This window comes from Capsella rubella, unplaced genomic scaffold, assembly GCF_000375325.1.
Source record: "Capsella rubella cultivar Monte Gargano unplaced genomic scaffold, Caprub1_0 scaffold_4, whole genome shotgun sequence".
NCBI lineage: Eukaryota > Viridiplantae > Streptophyta > Magnoliopsida > Brassicales > Brassicaceae > Capsella > Capsella rubella.
Window position 1 is genome coordinate 14932173 of NW_006238920.1, and position 25603 is coordinate 14957775.

A 25603-nucleotide genomic window follows, 5' to 3' on the forward strand; every position below is an offset into this window, starting at 1 on the left:
AAACGTAATAATTATCTTTCCTTTAATATTGAAAACCAATTTTTTTTTATCAACTGAAAAATGAACGATGGAGATTAAATCTCTAAACCCGATTAACATATCCGTTTAGTTAGTTAGATCCGCGTGTTAACCCAGTTAGAAATGATAATTATTTCATTTTGAAACTATAGTGTAAATTCATTATGTACTTCAGCTTTAATAGTATAGATATGATGGAGAAGAACAGAACACCACCATCTACCACTTTCCATGTCTAGCGTTTACTACAATCTTAAGCACATCCATTTATTACAGAAACAAGCAAGAAATATTCATCACAGAAAGAGTAGGATACAGTGATTCACCATCTTGTGCCTTAAGCACAAAGCATAAAGCATGTGGATGCATATATATATATATATATATATATATATATATATCAGGCAAATTGTAGACACACAGCAGGAAGCTGCTGATGACTCTCAACAGAAACAATGACAAAAGAGCAACTTTCCAACTTCCAAAATTAGAAATCTCAACTTGAGATGAGATATTAAAACTTGCCTTTGATCCACCCTTCCACTGTAAAACCAATTAACATGTATGCTATCTGACAACTGAGACATTTTTGCTTCCTTCTAACAAAATGCTGAGTAGATAACGTATTCACCCCTCTTCCAACATTTCTATTCTGTATCCTATTTGCCTCATAATTTCTAATGTAGATTCTTATCGGTTCACTATGGTCCATCAGTATACTGGCCCAGCTGAGCTATACAAGGTATGTGAAGTCAACAATGAGGTTCGATGTATCGTTCGTGATGAAGGGATACATAGGGCTTCAGGTAGCCCTCACGTCACAAAAGGTCGTGGGAAGTCATGTCCATGCTTTAGCACCATTCCTGCGACTTGATTGACCTTATGTTCCTGTCCATGCATTGCGTATACTCTATGCAGAATGCAAAGAGTCTTTTTGGATCGGCTTATGTTAAAACTTTCCATTTCAGAGAGGACATTTTCCATCTCTTTAAAACGCTTCTGAGATCCATACATGAGCATTAAGCCATGGAACATAGACCTGCTCATCTTCCATCCAGCAGAGTGAGCACGCTGCACAAATTTAGCAAGCTTATCTACCGCATTGCACCTAAAGTAATTAGCCACAATTGATCTCATGATCCCATCTGTCTCTATCTGGATTCCTTTTGTAATAGCCTGGTCTATGAAATTCTCCATGGCATGTAGATTATCATCTTGTCCATATAGCTGTATCAAGAGCACATACAACCAAGGCTTGTAACGTTTCTTGGGAATAAGCTTGGTTAAAGTCTTGATTTTTCTGATCCTATCCTTGTGAGAACTCCTATAGTATGCGCATATCATGGACTCAATTAACTTAAACTCATTCCTGTCAACGTGATGTTTCACAGCTTGATACATCTCCTCCATCAGAACCAGATTACCCGAGTTTGCATACCCTCTGAGCATGAGCAAATAAGTGGCAAGGGTAGGCTTAACAAGGCCATTCTTCTTCATGATCTGGAAAGTAGCTTCCATCTTATCCCAACTCCAAGCATAGATATAGCCAGCGATCAAGTTGTTGTAGGTGCTGGAATTGGGAAGGATTTTGAGTTGTATAAGTTGAAGGAATACAGCTTCCATCCGATCGACCATAACCAAACGGCCATAAAGCGAAATGAGGATGTTGTAAGTTGAGACAGATGGGGTAGAGTCCTCTTGAGCACTGAAGTCAAGGAAGAGCTGCTTGCAATGATCTGCCAAACCATTCCACATGTAAGCACCCATCAAAGCGTTGTAGACGGAGGTCGTCTTTGCAGACTCGTTAAACAAGGAAAGTGCCATATCAACATTCTTCAATCTACCAGAGATAGTAATTCCCTTAGCGTATTCATCAGCAGTCATAGGAACCCCATCGCATAGTGCCTTGTTTCGTCGCCAGTCGAAGACCTGCACCACAGCAGAGCAGCAAACCTTTTAAAGAAGAAGAAACAAAAAACAAAAAACAAAAAAGAGAGCGCAAAAGCTTACCACTTGAGACAAAACGGGCCATGGACGTAACTGCCGGAGGAGCTCAACAAAAGCGGCTCCTTGGATTTGGTTTGCCTCCAAAACAGTGGCAACCTTATCGGAATGGCGCAGCAATTGGGTTTTCAAGCCGGGAACTTGGCTGAAGAGAGATTTACCGGAATGATGGAAGGGAGGGTGTATAGGGGACCTGAAGAGGGTAAAGGAGAAGGGGGTCAGAGTCTTCAAGGTTGAAGAAGAGCCACGAGAAAGGCAGAGCAGATCAGAGATTTGCGAAATCAGTGAGATTCTCCAGATGCGCTTCTTCATGGAGATAGAGATCTCTCAGCGGCGGCGACATGTCTTCCATCCACCGTCCCCGTTCACCGTTGATAAGATCCGAACCTGTCGACATGGCAGAGAAAGTTTAGTTTTCAAGGATTCGGCCCTATTTTTGTATTGGGCTTTAAAAGGCCCAAATGACGAAACATAGCCTACTACAGTATGTAAGTCGTATTTGATTAGTGTGATTAGTTCACGACGGTCAAATAATGTTGTAAAGCCGCCAAGAGTAGTAACTGTGTCTGTGAGCAGCTATGCAATTAGGGGGATTTGCAAAAAAAAAGACCTTTTTTCTTTATTGTATCAGGTTTTCAGGGTCAAATGAAGAATTTTAAATATTATCATATTATATCGCTCATCAGATTAGCTAGCGCACTCGTATCGACTAGGAATCATAATATGAAGAAAAATAAAATAAAGGAAAGTTCTCGTGCAACTTCATGGAGACGATGATTGACCCTAACAAAAAGATTATTATTATTAGAATAAGGGACCTCAATTAAATTAAATCAATATAGGCAATAATCGTTTTTTAGTCTAATAAAATAGGGGTTAGTAGCTAATTAAATCAACAGTACATAGAATAAATCTCTTAATAATAAGTCAAGTCAATAATAAAGGAGTTAAAATTATACAACTACACATAGTAAAGGGTAATCTTTCTTCTTTGATTGTCTGGTTTGTTTGTTTTCTGCTAAGACCAGATTCCTCTTTTTAATTGATAGATGTTGCTTCTCCGCCGTGGTGGGATCGCCGTCTTCCTGATTATCCTCTTGTCCTCTTTCGCCGCCGCTGAGGACAAGTCTTCGTGCCCTTTGGACTTCTCCATCCTCCGACCGTTCCGGCGTCCAAAACCGGACGGCCCAAACACGTGCCAGTACCTCCTCCAAGGGCTACGGCTCCTTTACTCTGACCATCTCCGTGAGAGTGGCTCCTTCCTCCCTCCCCCGCTGCTGCCGCCTCTTGCTGGGCCGCCCTGCAGTCTAACATCGCCGGTTTTCTGCCTGGGTTCGATGTCCGGTCCACCTGCGGTTTCGAGACGGCCTGGATTTCGGAGGGATGCATGAACATATCGAGCAGGTCTCAGTTCGAATCCATCATCCCTAATTCCTCCCGTTCCACCTCCTCCATCCGCTGTAACACCTCTCTTGAGAGCAACACCCCTTGCGCCTCCTGCACTCAGAGCCTCTCCGCCTTCCAGGCCTTTCTCACCGGACCTTCCCTCGGTAATGTCTCCGACTGTGCTGCCTTCCCCTCCATCTACGCCGCTGCTTTCGCCAATCCCTACGGCCCCACCGACAGAGGCACCGCCAAATGCTTGTTTCAGCTCGATTACGCTTCCTCCTCCTCCTCCTCCTCCTCCCCCTCCGGTCGCCGCAACCAGATTGCAATCTCCTTGTCTGTCTTGCTCCTCGCCTCTGCTTTGCTCACCACCGCCTGCTTCTGGTACTGCCGCCGGCGAAGGAAGAAGCCGCGGGATTCTAGTTTAGATGCCGGCGCTCAGTCTAGACTAGATTCCATGAGCGAGAGCACCACTCTTGTCAAATTCAGCTTCGACGAGATCAAGAAAGCCACCAACAACTTCTCACGCCACAACATCATTGGCAGGGGAGGTTACGGGAACGTCTTCAAGGGCGTCTTGCCCGACGCCACCCAGGTTGCATTTAAGAGGTTCAAGAACTGTTCCGCCTCGGGTGACGACAACTTCGCTCATGAGGTCGAGGTCATCGCCAGCATACGCCACGTCAACCTCCTTGCCCTCAGAGGCTACTGTACAGCTACCACCCCCTATGAAGGCCACCAGAGGATCATTGTGTGTGACCTTGTGAGCAACGGTAGTCTTCACGACCACCTCTTTGGCGACTTGGAGGACGCTCAGCTTGCCTGGCCCTTGAGGCAGAGGATCGCGCTTGGCACGGCCAGAGGGCTCGCTTATCTTCACTACGGCGCCCAACCCTCCATTATCCACAGGGACATCAAGGCCAGCAACATTCTCTTGGACCAGAGATTCGAAGCCAAGGTTGCCGATTTCGGGCTGGCCAAGTTCAACCCTGAAGGAATGACGCATATGAGCACGCGGGTCGCAGGCACTATGGGATATGTGGCCCCAGAGTACGCACTGTACGGGCAACTGACAGAGAAAAGCGATGTCTACAGCTTCGGGGTGGTTCTTCTAGAGCTTCTGAGCAGGAGAAAAGCCCTTGTGACAGACGAGGAGGGTCAGCCTGTGTCGGTGGCAGACTGGGCGTGGTCGCTGGTGAGACAAGGCCGGGCATTGGACGTGGTGGAAGATGGGATGCCAGAGAAGGGACCTCCAGAGGTTCTGGAGAAGTATGTGCTGATTGCAGTGCTGTGCTCACACCCTCAGCTCCACGCAAGACCCACAATGGATCAAGTGGTGAAAATGCTGGAGAGTAATGAGTTCACTGTAATCTCTATACCCCAACGCCCAATCCCTCTGGTGGCTTGCAGGGATGAGATTGACCGCTCTGTTAGTAGCAGCAGCGGCTCCGGGAAGCTCACTAGCCCCACTGGATATCAGGCCTTCTCCTACGGAGGTGATGGACCCTCGGGGAACACAAATACCTCTAGCTGAGATATAGATTGTACATTATCTGTTGTTGATATGTTTTATTCATTTTATTCTTTGATGCAACTGTCTAGTATTTGCTCTTGTTCCAATAAACTCATCCGCTGTAACATTTTTGAACCATTTTTATCGGATGCTGCTATAGAGGTTGTATAAGGCGGAGAAATATATACATGTGTCAGGCGAAAAAAGCTCTTGATAGAAAAGAGTAAGATACGGAGGACCGTGATGATGAGATAGATGTACACAGCATTTTCATTGATTCTTTCCGGTGAAATCCTCCACTAGCGTTCATAATCAACGTTGCAATCGAGTTTTGGTGGTACGTTATCTTTAATTCTTCTTCTATTTTATATTTTTTCCTGCAAAATTATAAAGAAAAATCTTTCTGAAAGAACGATCGAGTTACATAAGCAAGTAGGATCGCTGTATTAACAGTCACGTCTTCTAATGTTAACAAGAAAGAATAAAGACAGATCTGGTTCAGATCCTGGGTCTGCCTGAATTTTCTGTTATATTTTGGATCAATTCATATGAGAAAAACTAAGGTCAAGTTTTTGACAAGGCCAAAGAGATCACGTGTCTGTCTCTGTCCAATCCACGCCAGCCACTAGTGGCATGAGTTTAAATACATTTGCGTATTCGGTTTTACTTGTACTAACATCTTTTTTTTTGTCTTTTTAATGTGAATCATCTGCTCTGTTCGTTAATATACATGCACACACAGAGTATTCGTTTAGTTTATAAACACAAATTTTGTTTTAACCCTCCAAGTGGCTCAACATCGTCATTAGCAGCTATATTATAATCTAATGGTTATCTGAGAGACCCAATTTTTATGGATTATATTCCCGTTCTGCTCTTAAAATCAGAAGAAGACATAAAACAGCTTTCATCTCTTTCTTGGTAACAAACCCCACAAAGCTTTCTTGCCTAAAGGGTCACTATTACCTATAAAAAATAAAAAAGGATTTATCTTTAATTCTCATCCTCCCCTTTTCCAGTTTGCTCTTCTTCTTCTTCTTCTTCTTCTTTTGTATGTTTCTGTCTCCTTACTCAACTTTTGCTTCAGGATTCGTCTCTTTTGCAGTTTTGAGTGCTACAAGGGAGATACATAATACATGAAGATGTCAAAGGCAAGTGATGGCGTTAGAGAACCATTGGTGCTCAAGGATATGGCTGCTGGATCAAAACCGGGGGAGCCGTGGATGGTTTATCTCAGCACATTTGTTGCGGTCTGTGGTTCTTTTGCGTTTGGCTCTTGTGTAAGTGAAACTAGAGATCCATGGAAAATCACCAACTGCTCTCTCTCTCTCTCTCTCTCAAAAGGCCTCTCTGATGAACGTTATACTCAAAAAAATTGGTGGTTTTGATATATGCAGGCGGGTTACTCTTCACCTACTCAGGCAGCAATTAGGAATGACATTTCACTGACAATAGCTGAGGTACGTAATCCTTCAAGGAAAGACTGTAACATCAATTGATAACTGAAAGTTTCTTGCTTACCTTTGGATTCCGCAGTTTTCGCTCTTTGGCTCTTTACTAACTTTTGGCGCAATGATTGGCGCTATAACAAGCGGGCCCATAGCTGATTTAGTAGGGAGAAAGGGGGTAAGGACAAGTTTTATCATATAGCTGCCTTTAATAATTGTCTTCTTCTTACTTGTGGTGGATTTTGTGTTCAGGCCATGAGAGTTTCGTCTGCCTTTTGTGTAGTCGGGTGGCTAGCAATCTTCTTTGCCAAGGTCTTACCCAGGATCCCTACACAGTACCTACGCGGCCTTTTTTTTTTTTTTTTTTTGCCTCATGTATCTTTCTCTCTCTCTTTCTGTTAAATGGTCTCTCATCCAAAGGAAGTAGTGGCTCTGGACCTTGGAAGACTGGCCACGGGATATGGAATGGGAGCATTCTCCTATGTGGTGAGCCCTTCGAGTTAATTGTGTCATCTGTTCAACATATGTAGCTATCCATGCATGCTAATAATGAAAGTACCCACCGTAGGTACCAATATTTATTGCAGAAATCGCACCTAAAACCTTGCGAGGGGCCCTAACCACACTGAATCAGGTAATGAAAGAGCAACAAGATGATCTTTTGTCCCCCCTTGTGTTAGGGAATTATCTGAATCCAAGTTTGTGCCGCAGATTATGATCTGCACTGGAGTGTCGGTTTCCTTCATTATAGGCACACTAGTGACGTGGAGAGTCTTAGCATTAATAGGTACGGACTCTATGCGTAGAAAATCCATGGAACTTGGACGAGTCAGATTTCAGAATAATAATGTGTGTAATTGATGTGACTCCAGGAATCCTCCCATGCGCCGCCTCCTTTCTTGGCCTCTTTTTTATCCCTGAGTCTCCGAGATGGCTGGTAAGAGAGCATAGGAATTAATTAAGCACGCACATGCATCTTTTCTTTTCTTTTCTTTTCTTGTGAGTTTAATCGTACATGCATGTGTTTATAGGCAAAGATGGGGCGTGATACGGAGTTTGAGGCTGCGCTGAGGAAGCTCCGTGGGATGAAGGCTGATATTTCGGAGGAGGCAGCAGAGATTCAGGTTTTGAAATCTTGACAGCGTCATTATATATGATAGATTTTCTCTTCTTGTAACACTAGCCTTTCTCAGTATCTGAAAACATATCTCTGCCATAATTGACAGGATTATATCGAGACTCTGGAAAGGCTACCGAAAGCCAAGATGCTGGATTTGTTTCAGAGGAGATACATACGCTCTGTTCTTGTAAGATGCACGCCTTTCACCATTATATATCAATCTTGTTGCGGTCACGTCACAGTTGCAGATTTCAAACTTAAATCACCAATTGCATGCTTTGTTGGACCAGATAGCATTCGGGTTGATGGTATTTCAGCAGTTTGGAGGGATCAACGGAATATGTTTCTACACAAGCTCGATATTTGAGCAAGCAGGTAAATAATATTACATTGAGAATATTGAATTATACACCTTATTAACTTGTATCTCATATATATATTCAGCTAGTTATATTATTTTTTGTTTGTCTCAGGTTTCCCTACAAGACTTGGGATGATAATATATGCTGTTCTTCAGGTTCTTCCAGCTTATTAATCTACTAATCTATAGCAAGTCCAACCTCAAAGGATTCTTAGTCTCTTTTTTTTTTTTTGACTTCACGAACCTGCAGGTGGTAATCACTGCGCTTAATGCACCAATAGTTGACAGAGCCGGAAGGAAGCCGCTGCTACTGGTAAAGAAAATTAAACGAGCCTTGAAAAGATGTTGGCAGGGATCATAAGATGACTAACTCGTGTTGGAGTTGTGTGGCAGGTTTCTGCAACAGGTTTAGTGATAGGCTGTTTGATCGCAGCAGTCTCTTTCTATCTCAAGGTTCACAACATGGCACAGGAAGCAGTCCCAGTCCTGGCTGTTGTTGGCATAATGGTAAGTGAATTTTCTTTTGATTTGTTTTTTGTTAGCACCAAAACTAAGATGAAAGGGGGTGAGAACAGGTGTACATAGGATCTTTTTCAGCAGGAATGGGAGCAATGCCGTGGGTCGTCATGTCTGAGGTAAACTCCATCCCTGAGGTCCTCTTAATCCATATTATTATTACCTCTTCTTAGTTACTTGACAAATTAATAAAACCATTTATATTCGACTGTTGCAGATATTTCCCATAAACATAAAGGGAGTAGCAGGAGGCATGGCGACGCTGGTGAATTGGTTTGGAGCGTGGGCTGTTTCTTACACTTTCAACTTCCTCATGTCCTGGAGCTCTTACGGTAAGTACTCAAATCATATTTCACTTTAATTAGTCTCACATTTTCATGCCTGTCCTAACAAATGGAAACGATATTGCTGCAGGAACTTTCATCATTTATGCTGCCATCAACGCACTGGCCATCGTCTTTGTCATTGCCATCGTGCCTGAAACGAAAGGGAAGACACTGGAGCAGATCCAAGCTGTGGTCAATCCATAGTTCAGCGGATGTTATTTTCTTAGGGCTATATAAACCAATTGGGACATACAGTAGCAATCTTGAACCTATTTGCTTTTAAGATTATTTACTGAACTATTATCAATCTCTCTATTTTTTAAAGTCTCCTTCTGGAGTTCAATAAGCGGATCCTTAAATTTTTGTGTCTCTATTTTGCACCTACAAGTACGTACATCGTTCGAGATTATTAGTTTTTTGGTAGTTTTTAACACAAAAGAAATGGTTTTATCTATTTTGCCTCTAGAAATACGGTGATCTATCTATACAATCATGTTACTAATTGTATAGCTTGGGAATGAAGTTATCTTAGCTCGAGGCCGTATAGAAACCCGAGTCACAGTTATGGCTAAGGAAGGACTTAGCTTCAAAGTCAGAGCTTATCCAACTTGGACTATTTCTTCTTCCTATTCCGTATATTTTAAAGAAATTAATCTTCATTTTTGAGAAAGTTAAACCAGAAGAAAGAAAGAAAGAAAAATAAAATTAAGAAGAGTGTTATTCACTCATGAATAGTATACGTTTCGGTTAAACAAGCCACGATGTCTTATCATTAAAAGCAGACCAAAAGAATGTAAAAATATGGGGAAATCTAGGCGAGAGTAGATCAGACTTGGTGGTTCAGCACAGAGACATCCACAGTTATTATAAACGGATCTCAAACTGTGTTAATAACTATAAGCAGTCCACAAAAACGTCTAACGTTTAAATTTGTAGTATAGAGATTGCTCACGCTTTATAGTAATGCGTCCTCCATGAGGCCTTTGTGAGAGCCGAGTTATTATACGTTGAAACTCTCTGCTGTTTGTGTCTTATCGGTCGTTGCTCGTCCACGTTGATCGATCTAGCTTTTACAACATCGACCTTCACTATGTGATGGTCCGAGGTTCCTTTGGAAGACAACACCGAATACGACCCTGGCACGAACCGGTACGGTGAGTCCGAGGAAGCAAGTATGTAGTCCACGCGTGTCCCGTACTTGCATGTCCCCTGTACACCTGTCATATTCAGTACAAGGACGACGTTTCATCGGTAAAAATATGTTAACTAAGATTCTAATTTTAACTAACAAAAGGAGATTTAAGTTTGACGGTGCTCACTTTGGCCTTTGGCGACCACAACCACAGATTCGCACTCTCCAGCAAAGTCCTTCGCGTCAGTGTATTGTTTGGTCTTTAAGAATCTCATCACTTGTGCTTTTGGTATCGGCTTACCCATCTCTTCGTAATACTATATGTATTTAAAAAAAAAAAAAAAAGAAGGTCACGCGCGAGAGATTGATTAAATGAATTATACAGCTTAATTAATGAGATAATAAAACATATATTTGGCTACCTTGACGATGTCGGTCCATCTCTCAGGGGAATAGTCGGATTCGTCGAGAGAATTGAGAGCACCAGCGAGTATGTGAGGCACGTTGGTAGATTGGATAATGGCATCGACTTGCTTCATTCTCCACTCCTCGTCCAAGTGATCAAGATGAGTACAGTGAAATTCCACTTCCCCGCTCCCCGGAACATCTATGCTCGCCTTCAACACGTTCCTACATATCAATGTTAAAGCCTGGTTGATTCAATATTACTTACTTGAGTTTATCGTGATCAGAAATATCATCAGAGGGAACAAAATCGAACACGCACTAGCTTCTTTTATTTTGCTTCCAAGAAATACAAAACACGCAATGATATATACCTTTTTCTATGTCTGCCACCAATATTCTGATTAAAAATAATTAGTAGTATTATTTATTGTGAATTTGGTAGAAAAAAAAGATTTGCCAGAAAAATATATACTATTATGTTTCACAAGAGCTAGCCCCATGATATATATCTTTATACAAATAATAATTCAGACAAAAGTATATAGTAGAGATTGACGTACGAAGCTGTCCCTAAGAAAGAAAGAAAGAAAGAATATACAGCTGTTATTGTTGTTATGAGAGTCCAATTCACAGAAAAACTGAGTGTGCATTGTATATACGTGTTTGTGCATATGTGTTTGTACTGTATACATATATATTTGATACTCTCACGAGACGACCATGACTTGGTTCTTAGACCATCCTCATTGGGGGTATCTTAGGAGGGTAAGATACCCCACTTTTTCAAAGAAAGTATGTTATATAAGGATTTTTTTTTGGAAAAGTGGGGGTATTTTAGCCTCCTAAGATACCCCCAATGAGGATGTCCTTATAGGTAACAAAGTCGCCGCACATGCCCCAGTGTTTACTATTCAAAGTTTGATTAAAACTGAACACAAAGATGGATTGAACCACAATTTTTATATCTTTTAATCTAAGCTAGCTTTTAGTACTAGTCACAAGTTAATTAAGAAAAACAGAGGAGCTAGGTTTTTTTTTTTTGGTAAAGAACAGAGGAGCTAGTTAAAGAAAAAAAAAAGAGAACCTGAAATCAGTGTCGTCGAAGATTCTGAGAACATTGGAGTGTGTGATGGGCCACTTAGAGAGAATGGCGTTCCCGTACTCCGGCGCCCAGCTTTCGGCGAAGACGTAGTTCATCCCCAGCGCGGCGGCGAGATCCGAGAGTGGTCGCATTTGGTCAGCTTCGTCTGCCTTGACGTCTTGGAGAGCGAGGACGTCAGCGTCTAGCTCCCTCAGTACTTCAAGAGCCGTTCTGGTGGTGCGGGGACCGATCTCCCCGGAGAAAGAGAGAGTAGCCCTGAGCGGAGAGCGGTGTGGATCCTCCCGGAAGCTGAGCTGGCGGCTGATCTCGTTGTCGGGGAGATTGATGGAGACCCTCCTCAGCCTGGACTTGGCAAACCTAAGTTGTTGTTGTCTTCTGGAGTCATGAGAACTAGGAGAGGTGGGCTTGAGTATGCTCTTGGGGCGGTCGACGGATGACTTGGAGCGGAGAGGCATACGCGTGTCGTTGGGAACGGCGGGAGCCATGGAGAACATAGCAGCGTTGAAGGTGGCCACAGTGATGGCTTTCTCCGGGTTTGGGTGGATCGCGGCTGCCGATGAAAACACATGATGATGATGATGACTGTGGCTCTCAGTTGCTTCAGGGGAACCAACTGTTACAGTGGACGGCGACACATCACGAGAGCGGTGGTGGTTGACGGAGATTCTGGCATTCTGGGGACGCCGGAGACGACGGCGGAGGAAAGTGATGAGGTTCAACATATCAGGTAGAAAGGGGCGATCGCATTTAAAGCTGATTTTGTCTAAAAATAGAGAGAAAGAGAGAGAGAGAGAACTCTTCTCTTTATTCGTTTGGGGTTCATATTTATATATTCAGAAATGAGAGAGAGAGAGAGAGAGATTTTGGAAACAAGTTTTTTTTGTTATATTATTGAAGCCAGCCCCTCTATGAACCACAAAGAAGAGGCAGTAGTTGCTTGCTTCTTTGGAAATTGGTCTTTGGCTTATTTACGTGGTTGAAATCTTCTCATCATCGTTTATTTTCAAGTGCAAAAATGTACCTTTCGGGCTACTCCTTCTATGGACAGTCACAGTTCCAGCTTCTAGCTCTTTGGTCTCTCTCTACAATTTATTATCATTTGGTTTCAGACTTCATTTTCTACGACCATTGGAATATATATGGATGGTGTGTGCATGCCTCGTAACTAAAAAGTATGTATACAATTATCCACGTTAAACCACTACTACGAAAAGGACGATATATCATATAAACATGGGATCATTTTTACAATTTTATAAACCAAAAAGGAAACTAACAACTCCCAATAGATCTTTCTTTTTATATAACTAAAGTATATACTCATTCATAATATAATTATTGTTATCGATTTCAAGCATATGTGGACCAACTGCTCTGTAATTTAAAATTAGTAATATAGATGCCTGCTGCTACCCACAAGATTCTATAGTATTTTTTCAATAGTGAATTGATATCATAATCATCAGTTTTAGCATTATGATGAGAAATATATATATATATAAAAAGGTCAAAAAGAAGAGAACAAGAGGATTTGGAATAGAGAGTGAGTTAGGTGAAGAAGTGTTTATAATTGTTTTTTTTTTTTTTTTTGGTTTTGTATACTGAAAAACCTCTAAATTAGGGGTTAGGTCTGAAAGTCCAATTAAAACCTCTCTTCTTAGCTGTGTGTGACCTGTGGGATATATCAATATGTAGGAGGAAGGACGTTCCCTTAACGCACAAGTTGCCAAACAAAACTGCTTGCTGTTTCCATACTACCAAAACGGCATTACATGAATACTTGCTCTTTCTCTTACTCTATCCATCCCATCCTTTTCCTACTCTCAAACTTCCTCCAAACGGAAGTTACATACATACTTGCAGCTTTCATCGATGCCAAAAGTGATGGAAGACACTGTACCTTGTGGTATATCTCAGAGGAGTCCCAACTCCCAAGCCATCCAAGGAATATGAGAGCTACCAAGCGTTTCTGAGTCTCCAAGCTTAATAAGAGCACCTCCAATGGAGATGCTTAATGTATCTTTAACACATTGCTTATCATTATATGTAATGATTATAATCCTAAAAAAAAGAAAATATTGTAAGCACCATAGCTTAAATTGTGATTATAAGCAACACATAAGCACTATTTTTGAAAATTTAATTTTAAAAAATTGATTAGCACCCTCCAATTACCATTGGAGGTGCTCTAAAGTCCTTATGCTCTACCTTGTTTTATCTTGTAGGGACTTAGACCAACATTATTGGCAGACTCTTATAATCAAAACAGAGTATCTTATACAAAACACTGTGCTAAGATACTCTGTTTTGATTATAAGAGCCTGCCAATAATGTTGCCCTTATGTTGGACTTCTAACTTTGGCATGCTTTTTGAACCTCTCTCTCTCTCTTTCTGACTGGATCTCTTTTTTTTTTTGGTTTCTGGTGAGAGATGACTTTTCTCCTCTTTTCATTATGTCATACCTATATATCGCTCTTATGATACAACAATCAACTAAAAAGATGATCAAAAGAAAATTTCTCTCCGAATTTTCGCTCAATATGTACAAATATGACAGTGTGTTTTCAATAGCGTTAGAGACTGGTTGGACCTAAGCATCATAGTCCAGCTTTGTATACTCAAGCAACATGTGCGGGGATCTATAGATCTTCACCACCGTCCAGTATAGAACTTCTTCTACTCCAAGTTCACCTTCTGCTCTCGCCGCATATAAATCCTCACATATGGCTATTAATCTACAATCAACAGTAAGTGGTCTTAGTCTCTTGGAGGTTGAGAGTATATGTAAAAGCAAAATTCTTGAACAATATTTACGGATGTTACCTGTCACACGAAGGTAGGTTTTCGTAAGGTATTCTCATACGCAGGTCAGAGCATTGAAGCCTGATGAAACGCCCAACTGCTAGTACAAATGTTATATACAGTCCCCATATACTGAATTTGCTGAGGGTGTCACCCAGAAATCCCTCTGCAATTATTTCCGCCTTTCCGGCATTGTTAATAGAACATGACTCTCGAACAATCAATTGAATTAGAAGAGCTAACTTACGTGGGGGTGTTTCCTCAGACATTATGATCGCAACTGGTCCATCCATACCCTCGCACGCGCTGATATTTTCAGAAGCTTTAAGATTATGGAATGACCACCACCATTTGAAATCTGCACGGTTAATCAGTATGTCTGCACTCACTTCATCCTTCTGTAGCAACAACAAACATTACAATATTGGAAGTATAAGCTAAAACGGGAAACACTATCTGGAATATAACTCTCAGCTTGTGCATTCAAGATTTACCTGATCCTCGAAAGACCTGACATCACCAGAACCGGTAACACGGAAAAACTTTGGGTACAAATTATGCACTCTAAATCCATCCATTGATCCGTTGAGAACCATTTGCACATCAGAGCGTTTTGGAAGGTCCAGAGGGTCGACACTTCTTTCATATTTCACAGTCTCCTTGCCTTTGGGTCGGTCTCTGTTAAGAACCCAAGAAAAAGTGATGTCCATATCTGTGTCCCAGTCAAGGGATTGAATAAATCTGGTCACAACTGTGTCAGGGACAAGCCATAAAACACTTGCATCAGCTTGACAGCATATCAGCTGGATGTCATTTTTGTTGTATGTTGGCAAGAAGCTTTGAGATCCGAGATCTAGCCCTAGATCAATGTTATCCCCTGAGATTCTCTCGCATAGGGTTGTCTGGTACAAAGTAAGTTTTCCACCAACTGTTTTTAAATCAATCTGAACGCTCGCATCTTTTATCGGATTGGCAATGTTTGTTGGGTTACCACTGCTATACATCTGCAAGGAGAAAGCCGTTACCCACAAACGAATGACTCACCAAATACTCAAATTGTAAGATATCACTGAGAATTGTTGGTTTAAGCAAGCACATAATTTTTCTTTTCTGATACTTATTAGCATCTATGCATCATGAGTATTATCCATCCCAAGAACGTATCGATAATTCAGAATCCAAATGAAAATACTTTACAAAAGCATTGTATAAGTTGTGTTGTAAGAACATGTTTACCAGCATAGGAGCCCAGATAACGCATAATAAGATGAAGAATAGACATATCCCGTTGCAGCATTTAGTCATTTTTGTTTGTTTCTCCCCATGTTTATGTGTTGCTCGATTTAAAACTGTATCGCATTTGACAAGATACAAACTCGCATTTACATCTTCCAACTGCAAAGTAACAGAACTTAATCCCTTGGCAGTAAGTTCAAACTAAATATGAATGATCCATAATCATAGCGAGGGTTCCAGATAACAAATGGATTGGATCAAACGACTAACCTTGAGCCAGTCATACATTGTCAGTGATGTAGCTGTGCAAGACCAGTCAAGTACACATCTCAATTCATACAGGAAGGGAAGAGCACGGTAAAGTCTGTAACCATAGTAATTGATCCGTGAAACTTCACTTGTCAAGAACTGCCGATACAAGGTGCTTTTATGAGGAAGTCCATAGCGTATTTGTATGGCCTGGAGAGCTAATGACATTGCTTTGGCAAGAAATATCAATCTGAGGGCCAAGCCAGCAGCGTGTTGCTGGGTAGGATATATGCTCCAAGCATACTCTGTAACTGCATATGTGAAGAGAATAAGACTGAAGAGATAGTATACCACTTTTCCAGTCGCAAATGAGCAAAGATAGATGACCCGATCAACAACAATTAGGAAGAAGATAACCTGCCATAAAAGCGTTTCATCAGGTTAAGGCACTGATATAAGACGGGTGTGAACAGATAAACAAGACTTGTAGAAATGATTACCATTAATATAATGACAAAGTCAAATGGGAACTGGTCTACTAGCTGATATACATCAATAAACTCGCTTTTATTTTTTATGACTGATTGGTAGAAAATGGCAACCAGAAAGAACACCATCAAATCAGCACCAAATATGTAGGCATAGAGGTCAGTTTCTCTCTTTCCTCCGCCAATCACAGATAGAATGGGGTAAGGAAATCCAGTTCCTTCAACAAGTCCACTATGTTGAGCTTTACGAATTTCTTTCGCCACATCCGAGGCTGGGGTAAGTGATTTGTACCATTCTGCAGACGAACACCCATTCGTGGGAGAAGCATACTCAACCTCTAGAACAACTAAGGCCTCATTTGGGGTCTCTGTACTTCTCTCTATACTTTGTACGTGAACCCTGCTAGAGTAAGGGCAGAGATCAGGGTTTCCCTTCTCGCATCTCTCATTATGAACAAGTCTAAGCAACTGATTCATTCTACACTCAACTCTTTCAGGCTGAATTCCATCTTCAGGCCACATGTGAACATCCATTGTCACTTGGACAAAGTAAGGAGGGGATTCTGCTCCACGTGTCAGAGATATCCAGTATCGGCAGATGCTTCTGATCACCAATTTCCCACTATCTCTTAGCTTCTTGAACATATCGTAGAATCTGTCGCTCCAGCTAATTCTTGTAAGATCCTTCTGGCTACCACGGACATTCCGGCGTGAAGTAAAATCAGCAGAAGGAACCCAATCACCATCCTTTACTGTTATAGCACTCTGTATGAGAGTAAATATGTAAATGAGGAACAGAGGCAACGAGCTGACAACAAATGATGATTTGATTCTTTGCGTTGGAAATCCCAATTCATGAAGAAGAGGTGCATCAATGCTTAACCCACAGTGCTGGATGATAATCTGGTATAAATACTGGAGCAGGATATAAATTTCAGTGTACATTAGCATGATAACCCAGAAGATGTGAGTGGGACCAGTGTGAACGCAGAGGGCATATAGGAATAGTGCTGCTAGATAGACCATGGAAAGCAGACTGAAGTTCCACAGAAACGCAATTATGAAGCAGCAGTAGCAAACAATATCGTTATTCGACTGCATCCTAGACCAAATATGACGAAGGATCCTTCCTATCTGAAAGCTAGTGCCATCACTACTCCTGTCAGATTGTAGAGATGTTGACCGTTCAAAAGGTGTGTGTTTTCTTTTCTGACTTTCCATCTCATCATACACCTCATCATCAACAGAAGACTGCTCATTTGTATCTGAATTTTCCGGTGAGATGTTTAAGAAATTCACAAGGTTATTTACAGCCTGATTTCCAATAAATTGTACCTGGGAAACACCATCACCGATGAGTTGCACCGCAGAAATCAATGGATTCTCCTTTCCGTCAGACTTTTCCTTTCTTTCACGTTCCATAGACATCACATCAAGATCTTGTTGAACTTCAGTTATCTCACAAGGAGATGCTCCAAATGAACACTCTGGAGAATCTGGTGCTTCAGGAGTGGTATTCATAGGAAACTCATGAGCTTCAAAAGGATACAGTGAATCCTCGTCAATAGGCTGGTCTTCTTTCCTGTGGATCACTCCGTCGGTCTCAGGACTGGCTGCACCACTATTGGGAATAAGATATGGAATCTTTCTCCTTCTTAGACCTTCAGTGCGCGGAGAAGCAACTCCAAAATTAGAATCAGAATTCATTCTGTGAAGCTGTACCCGCAGGTTCAGCATTTCAGATTTCATCTTTTCCACCTGCAAATTCCGCTGCCGTTTTTTTTCCTCAGCCTCACGAATTTGTTGCAGTTGTTCAGTCTTCCGTGCTGCTTTCTTCTCTTGCTCCCGCACAATAGCACCGATTTGCTCTGCTTCAAGATACCGCGAGACATAATCAAACTCTTGGGAAGAAAACATGTAGGACTGAAGAGATACTAGCATAAATATGATGATCTCAACGAGAGCAGATCTTGCAGTGATTCGAAATCCATAGTCATACTTGTAAAATCCAATCACCTCGTATATATAATCAACCGTTTCACATTTTCCATCATTGAAGTTTCCAACAAATGGAGACTGGTATGCGAGAGAAAAGATGATGAGAACAAAATTGTACACCCGTAAGAACCTGAATATTTTGTTTTTCTTCTTCAATATTTCCAGTCGCATTCGGGCAAAAACAAGCGCAAATGCAAGATAACCCAGGTGTAGAATGTCATACTCAAGAGTTCCTGTGATTAGAATCAGAATAAGTACAACATCCAGCAAATGGACGTAACAATAAAGCCTCAAGTAATCAAGCACGGTCCACATGCTCTTTGTCTCGAAGGAGAGATCTCTCCAGACAAATGAGTTCTTTCTTTGAGACTTCATCTGATGATATGTCGACGACTCTGAGAAACTGGATATGTGATCAGCCCGAAGTTTGAAACAGGCAAACATGAATACCACGAAATAGCTAATAAGAGTCCGGGGGTCATCAACTCTCAGTCCTGAAAAAAAAAATAGAAAAAGCTTCTCTAAATAGTACCTAATTCTTGGATCTGTAGAATAAAGTATTATTGCATAAAGAACATTAAGGGCTTCAAAAAGTTTGAACGGTCATACCTAGCCAACATTCCCGGCAAAAATTAAAGTAGAGAGCTGCAATACTCCAGCAGTCATGGCAATGCACGCTAGTTTCACTAGGAGCCTGATCTGAAGGCAAAAAGCTATTCCACGTGGCAACGTACTCAATTGCAAGAATTGATGCAAACAGAAAAACAACAACAGGCCATAGTTTCTGAATTAGGCGTCTTCTCAAGAGGACACATGCAGCAAGCAGTGCAATATATACCATGGAGATGGCATTCAGCAAAGCAAAACTCGCAAGAAGCAGTGCAATCATGTTTATCTCAAGGCCATAGAGATTAAACATATTCTCTATCCAAAATTTCAAGTAAATTTTCAACAGATTCTTCTGTGTTTCGAACCTCTCCTTCTTCAATGCAAGAATCCTCCTCCTATTCCACCTGTGACTCTCTTTGATGCTTCCCCAAAAGTGACCAAATGAAAATCTCCTACTACTGCCACTTTCAGAGCCTCCAGTCTTGGGGCGCAGAAATCCAGCTGCCTGACTATCACGGGTAGACAAGAAAGGCCATGAGTTACTCGTTCCCTCGCCTTGTTTCGTTGAGATAGAAGCATGAGGAGTCGATGATGAATTTTCACCATTAGAACTAGAAACACTTGCAGTAGTGTCTTCTGCAGAGACAAATAGTGGACACGGCTCTTCATATTTTCCTTTGATAATATTTAAACCAGGTGTTCTTTCTAGCCAACGAAATACATTATACTGTAGAGTGCAGGCAGCAACTACCAACACTTTGCCTCGTAGACCTGATTCTATACCCCAAAATCCAGGTTCATATACTCGAAGACCCAAGTAGAAAGACAACTCAGCATATTTTTGCCCAGGGAACATCTGAGCTTGCATGCCCCAAAGTTGGAAAAGATACTCCGCAGACACCAAAAATCCAGTATAAATCAAAAATGATTTGGATGGTATTGAGGAAGACTTTGGGAAGGTTGTACAGATGACAAGGCCAAGGAGATAAACAAATCCAAACACACTAATGGGAGACAGTGATGCATAAAACAATGCTGCGAACAAGATCTTCTGACCATGCCATACCAAAAATCTCTCAAAAAATCCAAAAACTCCAGGATGAAGCAAACTAGATTGACCTGGAATGTAGTGTCCACTCTGCCTCCTTTCATAACTGTAAAGTTGCATCACGATCAACACAGCAAGAGATTCCCAGACATTATTCAGTAATGGTGCTTTGGAGTCGTAACCCAAATAAAAGTAGAGATCAATGAATCCAGATAACCAAAGCTGCAAGCTGACAAAGCTACTTAAGCAGTAGATAAACATAAACACCAAAACTGCGTATGCTTTCAAAGGGAACCACAAGCGTCTCTTAGTTTCTTCAAAAAGTTGTCTTCCAGTAATCCAGAGTAAGAGAAGGAAAATATACCCAAATGATACATAATTGGGTTTCACCAGGTATACACTTATGAGAATAGTGATGAAAGCAATATATGTTCCACACGATCGGTACATAGACAGAAACTTCTGCCCAATTGCACTCAGAAATGAAGCAATATGTCTCTCTGTAAAGAAGATAATAGTGATTCGTAAGCATACAAGAAAAGAGATAACAAAACAGTTAAGATGAATAACAGCATACAACTAGAAGAATCTGTCAGAGGTGACAGGATGTGTAACTCTGATTTCACAGCTTGAAAAACTACTCCTAAAGATATCACAATAAAAATTGGCAGTAAGATGAAAACTTTACTACTTGAGTCGATTAACTGGTAAGTATTCCATGAAGTTGACACCTGCTAGCAGATCCACTACTTGGTCAAGAAGATATGATTTTACAGTGCTAAAAAACGTGAGGACCAGGAAATAACACTGATATGTTTCATTAAATGGTATAACAACTGCATTTGAGGACAACTAATTGGCAAGCATGGAAAATGCCAGAACAAATAGTTGACAATGGAAGCAAGGATTTTGAGTGGACGTACAAACTAAGATGCATACATTTCACTCATTCAAATGTTCACTTCAAAGACAAGAAGGAAGTGCTATACCATAAGTAGTATTATCCTGGCTATAACTTGAAGATGGAGAAGAATAGACAGACAAGAGGACTGATTTGTTGAGACCAGCTTTCAATATGCTAAATCCAATTGGAGGGCTTGGTGTATGACGTACAATTGCTGAGAAGGAAAATAGCACCTCAAAGCCATGATTATGGATAGCACAGAAGCAAGCAAGCAAGGCTATCTCCAAGAAGTCCCAAGAGCTTTCAGAACGAAGGAGACCTGCAAGAATACATATAGAGAGTTATCAGTGAGAACTCTTCCCTAATCCCTTCTGATCCAAAATCACCTAGCAGCTAATTTCAAAAGGAAACTGATAATTATCCTATAACTTGGAAAATACAAAATACAAAAGCGCACCTAACTGAAATAGAATTTCCTTGCTCACAGAGCCTTCCTGCTTTAGGGAGTTCGACACTAGGTCGATCTCAAGAATGTAGAGAAGTGCAAAATGAACTTCGCATAGTAGAATCAAGGACTTGCGTATCTTTCTGTTGATGTTATGGCTCAACAGATACATAAGGAAGAATATAACTGAAAAATAAGTCCATTAAGATACACTACCATGAACAATGTTTTTCGCAAACACCCAGACACATGAAAAAGAAAATGGGAGGGGGAATAAGCATACCATATACGGCATGGAAAAACCCAGGTTTCATTGCAATGAGGAAAATCAGTGCAAGCATAATAGCCCGTGAGCATTTCCGCAATCCCCAAGCAATGGTGGCAACGACCAGCACCTTTGTTTCTTCATCAGCTGTGATTGATGATAACGCAGCTGTTAAAAACAGTTCTCAAATTGAATAAATAGCAGAAGATTGAAATTGCCACCTATAAGTAAGCATAAAACAAACTAAGCTTGCAAAATTATTCTCAATTCTAAGGTTCTCAAAAACCTGGAAGTTAGAATACATCAGACAACTTGCTTTGCATAATTGTTTGTAAGACCACTACCTTCAGCATAAGATCTATCATTGGAAGTTCTGGAGCTTTCTTCAGAAAGATACAGAAAAACAGAGTTGTTCACAAGATTACCCAACGCTACCAGCACCCCCAAACCAAACTGTGCAAGCAAAAAGAATCCAGGTATGGTGTAATGCCAAAGTCCCACCATCTCCCAAATTTTCATGTCCTGTATATTTATGACACCAGTTGTTAATTTCTATCTTAGTTCTTTTATAGTAGCAAAAACATTTGCACATAGAGAAAGTATTACCTTTCCAACCTTAGTGTTCAGAAAAGAAAATGCCACATTGAATATGTACGTACTGACAGCCCATAAGAGTATAAATACAAGAAGAAGCCCATTTAATCTGTGCAACCGGAACAATGACGGGAAGGCATATATAATGTAGCCAACATATGCAAGGAGGCCAAAAGCACACAAGCTCGCAAAGTGAAAACTCCAGAATGAAAGAGCAAATAGAGAGACCTGGAAATCATGAAAGCAAACAAAGAAGAGAGTATGAGTTTCTGACACGATACGTTGCTTTCGCTGACACATTCACTTTGATAATAGGGATACAAATATATACCGGAAAACCATATGTGAAGAAATTAATACTGAAAGTCTTGAATACAGCTCCCCTTAGTAAAACATTGGTGTGCCTTACACCGGCCCTGAAAAATTTGGAAGAAATTAACACATTATGTTAAGTGTAACTATTATACATCTAAATAACTAATCTTGTAAAGCCGTGCCAAGAGAACATCCTTTAGAATGTGCAAACTATTTGTACTCTGTAAGAGAGTACTGCTGTACCCAACCCCTTAGTTTATCTTAGCAGAGAAACTATTCCAAAATTTTGATGTCATAAAACTGTCCAATGTTTAAGCCCTAGATCTTGTAGTGCCGACCCCTTGAATACAGAAAACCAAAGAGCTTCAACGTTTTAGATTTTTCATAATTCAAATTTGAGATTGATTTCTTTGCATATTTCAACCAAATTTTTTGTTTCCGCCAGAGTTATAAACTAAATAATACCAGTAAGACAATATTTAAACAGAAAAATTATAATTTTTTAAAAAACACTGAAATACTGCGTCAAACACCACAACAGCTCCCAGTAGAAAGAAACTAAACAGAAATCTATATAGAATACCTTGATTCCCGAATAAAAAATGAATATTTTGGAGGAAGAAGCCGCTCTGCCAAGTTATTTTCACTTGTGGACATGATAAAGTCCATATCCTCGAGGTCTGACCTTACATAGGATAGCTGCAATAGCAGAAAGAACATTGATATCATAAGGTGGATAAGTCAATTACTAGAAGGAAAACTACACTGGCTGTTGGTGTTCATACCCAATACCCCAAACACGCTTACAACATATCGACAGTGTTTTGCACTTGTGAGAGCAAAACAAAAAGCAAAAGGCATACCATGATCTAGAACAACACAAAAACAAAAGACATACCATGATGTAGAATAACACAAGGAAAAGACCAGAATAAATATCCGGGCCCTCAGTTTCCACAGAGATTCTGAATACACCTATAAAGCTTGCTATCCATCGAATCATATCTGAAAAGTTTATTGGTAGTTGATAGAGGTACAGCAGGACAATGTTGAATCCTGAGTAGATATAAAGAACTCTCCACCACCTTAACAAGCAAAAAACGACCAAATTTCAGAGAAGCAGGGTTGGGAAGTGCTACTTTGCATAATAGTCGATTATCTATCCACCTGAAAAGTCCTGAAACGTTGCTTGTCAAGGACCAGTCCACAAGACCAGCACAGCTGCCAATAAAAAATGGCAAAGAAACCCATGACGGATTGCAGATTCCCACTGCCAATTGAACTGCCGGTAACAGCAAGCAGGAGGCAACCCTAAGATGACTTCCTGAGACATAAACGAGGAAATAATGTCAAACCAAAGTGACTTTAAAATGGAAAGAGAAAAGCTACCAGATAGAAGATTATTCTTCTTAAAATAGACATTACAAACCAGATGAACGCATAATGAGAAAATGTTATGGTAAGTATTTGGAAAAGTTGTCTGGGCCTACTACATTGATTACAAACCTAGATGTTCGAAAATTCCTGAGAAGTGAGACCACCATGAGTCCCGCCATCGAGCGAAGCCGAATCTACTACTGTATAAGTCAGCTAAAGCAACTAGTGATGTTAGTAGCTGTAAAGCCAAGAAATACATAACAGTCGGGTTTCTCCAAGACTTTAATCTGCAGAAGCAAACAAAAGAGAGTATCAACTAAGATGTAAATATTTAAGAGTCAGTCCGATGTTATAAATGATGAGACTAACTCTTACATCATAAAGCCGATAACTCTCATCCAGCCAGTCTCTGCTGTATCCCAGTCTTGACCTACAGCAGCCCAAATGACAAGGTACACCACTTGAGCAAGAAATACTGCAAAGGAGAAGATGAAAATGGGCCATAATAGCCAATGCCTCCTCTGAAAACGGTATCCTGGCAAAGTAAAGCAAGGTCCAATGTAAGTTTGAGAAAGTAAATATCAGCTTATAAACCGTAACCGATAAAAGCGCAGAAAACTGGGAATAACAAGCTTTGTTTTTCCCAGGATAATGTAGATACAAGGCGTAAACTACATGAACCCTTTCATCCTACAGAGGAAATATCTTACTCCAAATAAAAAGATCCAAGATATAGCTATAACAATAGAAACATTGGGGTTGACGCTGGTTATCAGATAAGAAAAAAGAGACCTGAATAGAGGGGGAAAAAGGAGAGCAGGAAATAGTCTTACCAATTTCAGGTGCAATATAGTGAACGAGGAGGAAAGCTATCAAATCAACAAAGGATATCACACTCCAGTTAATAAGTGCAGCTGTGACAGACGAGAAAACTCATTAGGAGAACAGAAGCTCATGCGTCTCTGAGAACTGTGACACGTAAAATGTATGATAGCACCCTTCAAATCCAAAGCGGTAGTAAAGAAGAAAGGAAGGAAGTGAAGAAAAAGCAGAAGAATTTTTAAACCAAGGATAGCAACAAGTAGATAGATGGATGATCATTCATTCAAACTAGTAAACCTAGTGAATTGTAGAAAAGGTGGGTGCTTGATCAAATCATTGGCACCTAGAATCTTAATAGAGTAGGTAGAGGAGGTAGTAGAATGTTCAAGTGTAAGTTTATCATGAAGGAGTATAATAAATGAGTCAAGAGACAAACAGGACTCTGATGATTTGCGTTGGAGATCGGGTGCACTAGCAAAGTAAGGGTTTTCTGAACATATTTGAATCCTCTCCTCGAGAGCATAAAACAATTGGGATGCCAAGTAAGATGATACCTGCGAGAAGGAGCGAAGGCAACAAGAAGCCCACCAAAAAACTCGCCATGGGAAACTTGTCACGATCACCATATCCCAATTCTCATCGAATTCAATAGATCCAATCCTCAATTCTTCAAAAAGGCAAATGAAAAATCAGTTCGCCGGAGCGTAGGAGAAGAATTCCAAACAAATTCCAACTCTCGCGAATTCTAAAAAGTTGAAATCTTTCCCGAAAAGGTAGCTGTGGAAAAATAAATAAAAATGGCGTGAATTTGAAGGTGGATTGTAATTTGAGGGTTGGAAATCTAAATCCAGAAGCAAAATCTTAAACTCGGAAGAAGAAGAAGAAGAAGAAGAAGGAATCCCCAAAAAAAAAAAAAGAGAGAGGATATTTTGGGAATTATTCATTTTTAATAATAAAGTTAGCGCCTTTCTTTCTTTCACCCGAGAAATAGCTAAACCAATCAAACCGACGTGGGCTCGGTTCAATTGAGAGTTGGACAGCGCACACACATCTCCAAACATGATTTTGATTTGATTTCGAACTGGGTCAAGAATATCGGAATTCGGTTTAGAATGG

The 25603-nt window shown here is 40.7% G+C and overlaps 5 protein-coding genes across 9 annotated transcripts; 2 read left to right on the forward strand and 3 right to left on the reverse strand.

Moving 5' to 3' along the window:
- Positions 1–259: 259 nt before the first annotated feature.
- LOC17889074 (pentatricopeptide repeat-containing protein At2g48000) lies at positions 260–2410 on the reverse strand. The gene is made up of 2 exons (XM_006294072.2): positions 2029–2410; positions 260–1947 (listed from the first exon to the last, which is right to left on the reverse strand). Exons 1-2 carry the CDS (start codon positions 2332–2334, stop codon positions 832–834), a joined length of 1422 nt encoding a protein of 473 aa, XP_006294134.1. The 5' UTR covers positions 2335–2410; the 3' UTR covers positions 260–831.
- A 557-nt stretch (positions 2411–2967) lies between these two features.
- LOC17888675 (probable LRR receptor-like serine/threonine-protein kinase RKF3) lies at positions 2968–5059 on the forward strand. The gene is given in 2 exon segments (XM_006295763.2): positions 2968–3294; positions 3297–5059. Coding segments are annotated over 2 exon segments (1869 nt in total). The 5' UTR covers positions 2968–3071; the 3' UTR covers positions 4943–5059.
- A 98-nt stretch (positions 5060–5157) lies between these two features.
- On the forward strand, positions 5158–9101 carry LOC17889035 (sugar transporter ERD6-like 7). 3 transcript variants are annotated; one of them, XM_023784390.1, is made up of 18 exons: positions 5158–5258; positions 6027–6201; positions 6319–6381; positions 6458–6547; positions 6622–6681; positions 6790–6855; positions 6938–7003; positions 7081–7156; positions 7242–7306; positions 7401–7493; positions 7596–7676; positions 7780–7864; positions 7963–8006; positions 8101–8163; positions 8244–8357; positions 8426–8485; positions 8584–8698; positions 8781–9063. In XM_023784390.1, the coding sequence occupies exons 2-18, from the start codon at positions 6058–6060 to the stop codon at positions 8894–8896; spliced, it is 1401 nt and encodes a 466-aa protein (XP_023640158.1). In that variant the 5' UTR covers positions 5158–5258; positions 6027–6057; the 3' UTR covers positions 8897–9063. The 3 variants fall into 3 exon arrangements, with proteins under 3 accessions (XP_023640158.1, XP_023640157.1, XP_023640156.1); XM_023784389.1 differs by having other exon boundaries at positions 5163–5258; positions 6009–6201; XM_023784388.1 differs by lacking the exon at positions 5158–5258 and having other exon boundaries at positions 5862–6201; positions 8781–9101.
- Positions 9102–9377: 276 nt separating this feature from the next.
- Positions 9378–12322, reverse strand: LOC17888657. The gene is made up of 4 exons (XM_006294151.2): positions 11317–12322; positions 10247–10454; positions 10012–10141; positions 9378–9909 (listed from the first exon to the last, which is right to left on the reverse strand). Exons 1-4 carry the CDS (start codon positions 12054–12056, stop codon positions 9641–9643), a joined length of 1347 nt encoding a protein of 448 aa, XP_006294213.1. The 5' UTR covers positions 12057–12322; the 3' UTR covers positions 9378–9640.
- A 1442-nt stretch (positions 12323–13764) lies between these two features.
- LOC17887668 (piezo-type mechanosensitive ion channel homolog) lies at positions 13765–25397 on the reverse strand. Of its 3 annotated transcripts, none has more exons than XM_006293488.2 (21): positions 25042–25397; positions 24499–24579; positions 24041–24200; positions 23795–23952; positions 23456–23612; positions 23187–23373; positions 22872–22987; positions 22305–22389; positions 21986–22201; positions 21724–21901; positions 21398–21526; positions 21127–21300; positions 20755–20988; positions 18718–20265; positions 16123–18602; positions 15644–16039; positions 15374–15532; positions 14632–15141; positions 14385–14535; positions 14159–14303; positions 13765–14070 (listed from the first exon to the last, which is right to left on the reverse strand). In XM_006293488.2, the coding sequence occupies exons 1-21, from the start codon at positions 25088–25090 to the stop codon at positions 13926–13928; spliced, it is 7458 nt and encodes a 2485-aa protein (XP_006293550.1). In that variant the 5' UTR covers positions 25091–25397; the 3' UTR covers positions 13765–13925. The 3 variants fall into 3 exon arrangements, with proteins under 3 accessions (XP_006293550.1, XP_023640847.1, XP_023640848.1); XM_023785079.1 differs by having other exon boundaries at positions 21398–21547; XM_023785080.1 differs by lacking the exon at positions 13765–14070 and having other exon boundaries at positions 14208–14303; positions 14385–14495; positions 21398–21547.
- Between the last annotated feature and the right edge of the window lie 206 nt (positions 25398–25603).

What these genes read in the sequence shown, in the direction of transcription:
- LOC17889074 (XM_006294072.2), bottom strand. Translation starts at nt 2,334, where the DNA reads ATGAAGAAGCGCATCTGGAGAATCTCACTGATTTCGCAAATCTCTGAT. An exon ending in GGCCCGTTTTGTCTCAAGTG is followed by an intron (nt 1,948 to 2,028) that starts GTAAGCTTTTGC and finishes GCTGTGGTGCAG; the next exon opens with GTCTTCGACTGGCGACGAAA.
- LOC17889035 (XM_023784390.1), top strand. Translation starts at nt 6,058, where the DNA reads ATGAAGATGTCAAAGGCAAGTGATGGCGTTAGAGAACCATTGGTGCTC. An exon ending in GAGAGTCTTAGCATTAATAG is followed by an intron (nt 7,157 to 7,241) that starts GTACGGACTCTA and finishes ATGTGACTCCAG; the next exon opens with GAATCCTCCCATGCGCCGCC. An exon ending in GATACATACGCTCTGTTCTT is followed by an intron (nt 7,677 to 7,779) that starts GTAAGATGCACG and finishes TTGTTGGACCAG; the next exon opens with ATAGCATTCGGGTTGATGGT.
- LOC17888657 (XM_006294151.2), bottom strand. Translation starts at nt 12,056, where the DNA reads ATGTTGAACCTCATCACTTTCCTCCGCCGTCGTCTCCGGCGTCCCCAG. An exon ending in TTCGACGACACTGATTTCAG is followed by an intron (nt 10,455 to 11,316) that starts GTTCTCTTTTTT and finishes ATTGATATGTAG; the next exon opens with GAACGTGTTGAAGGCGAGCA. An exon ending in TGTGGTCGCCAAAGGCCAAA is followed by an intron (nt 9,910 to 10,011) that starts GTGAGCACCGTC and finishes TGAATATGACAG; the next exon opens with GTGTACAGGGGACATGCAAG.
- LOC17887668 (XM_023785079.1), bottom strand. Translation starts at nt 25,090, where the DNA reads ATGGCGAGTTTTTTGGTGGGCTTCTTGTTGCCTTCGCTCCTTCTCGCA. An exon ending in CCAGGATAATACTACTTATG is followed by an intron (nt 20,266 to 20,754) that starts GTATAGCACTTC and finishes TCTTCTTTACAG; the next exon opens with AGAGACATATTGCTTCATTT. An exon ending in TTATCTGGGCTCCTATGCTG is followed by an intron (nt 15,142 to 15,373) that starts GTAAACATGTTC and finishes TTCTCCTTGCAG; the next exon opens with ATGTATAGCAGTGGTAACCC.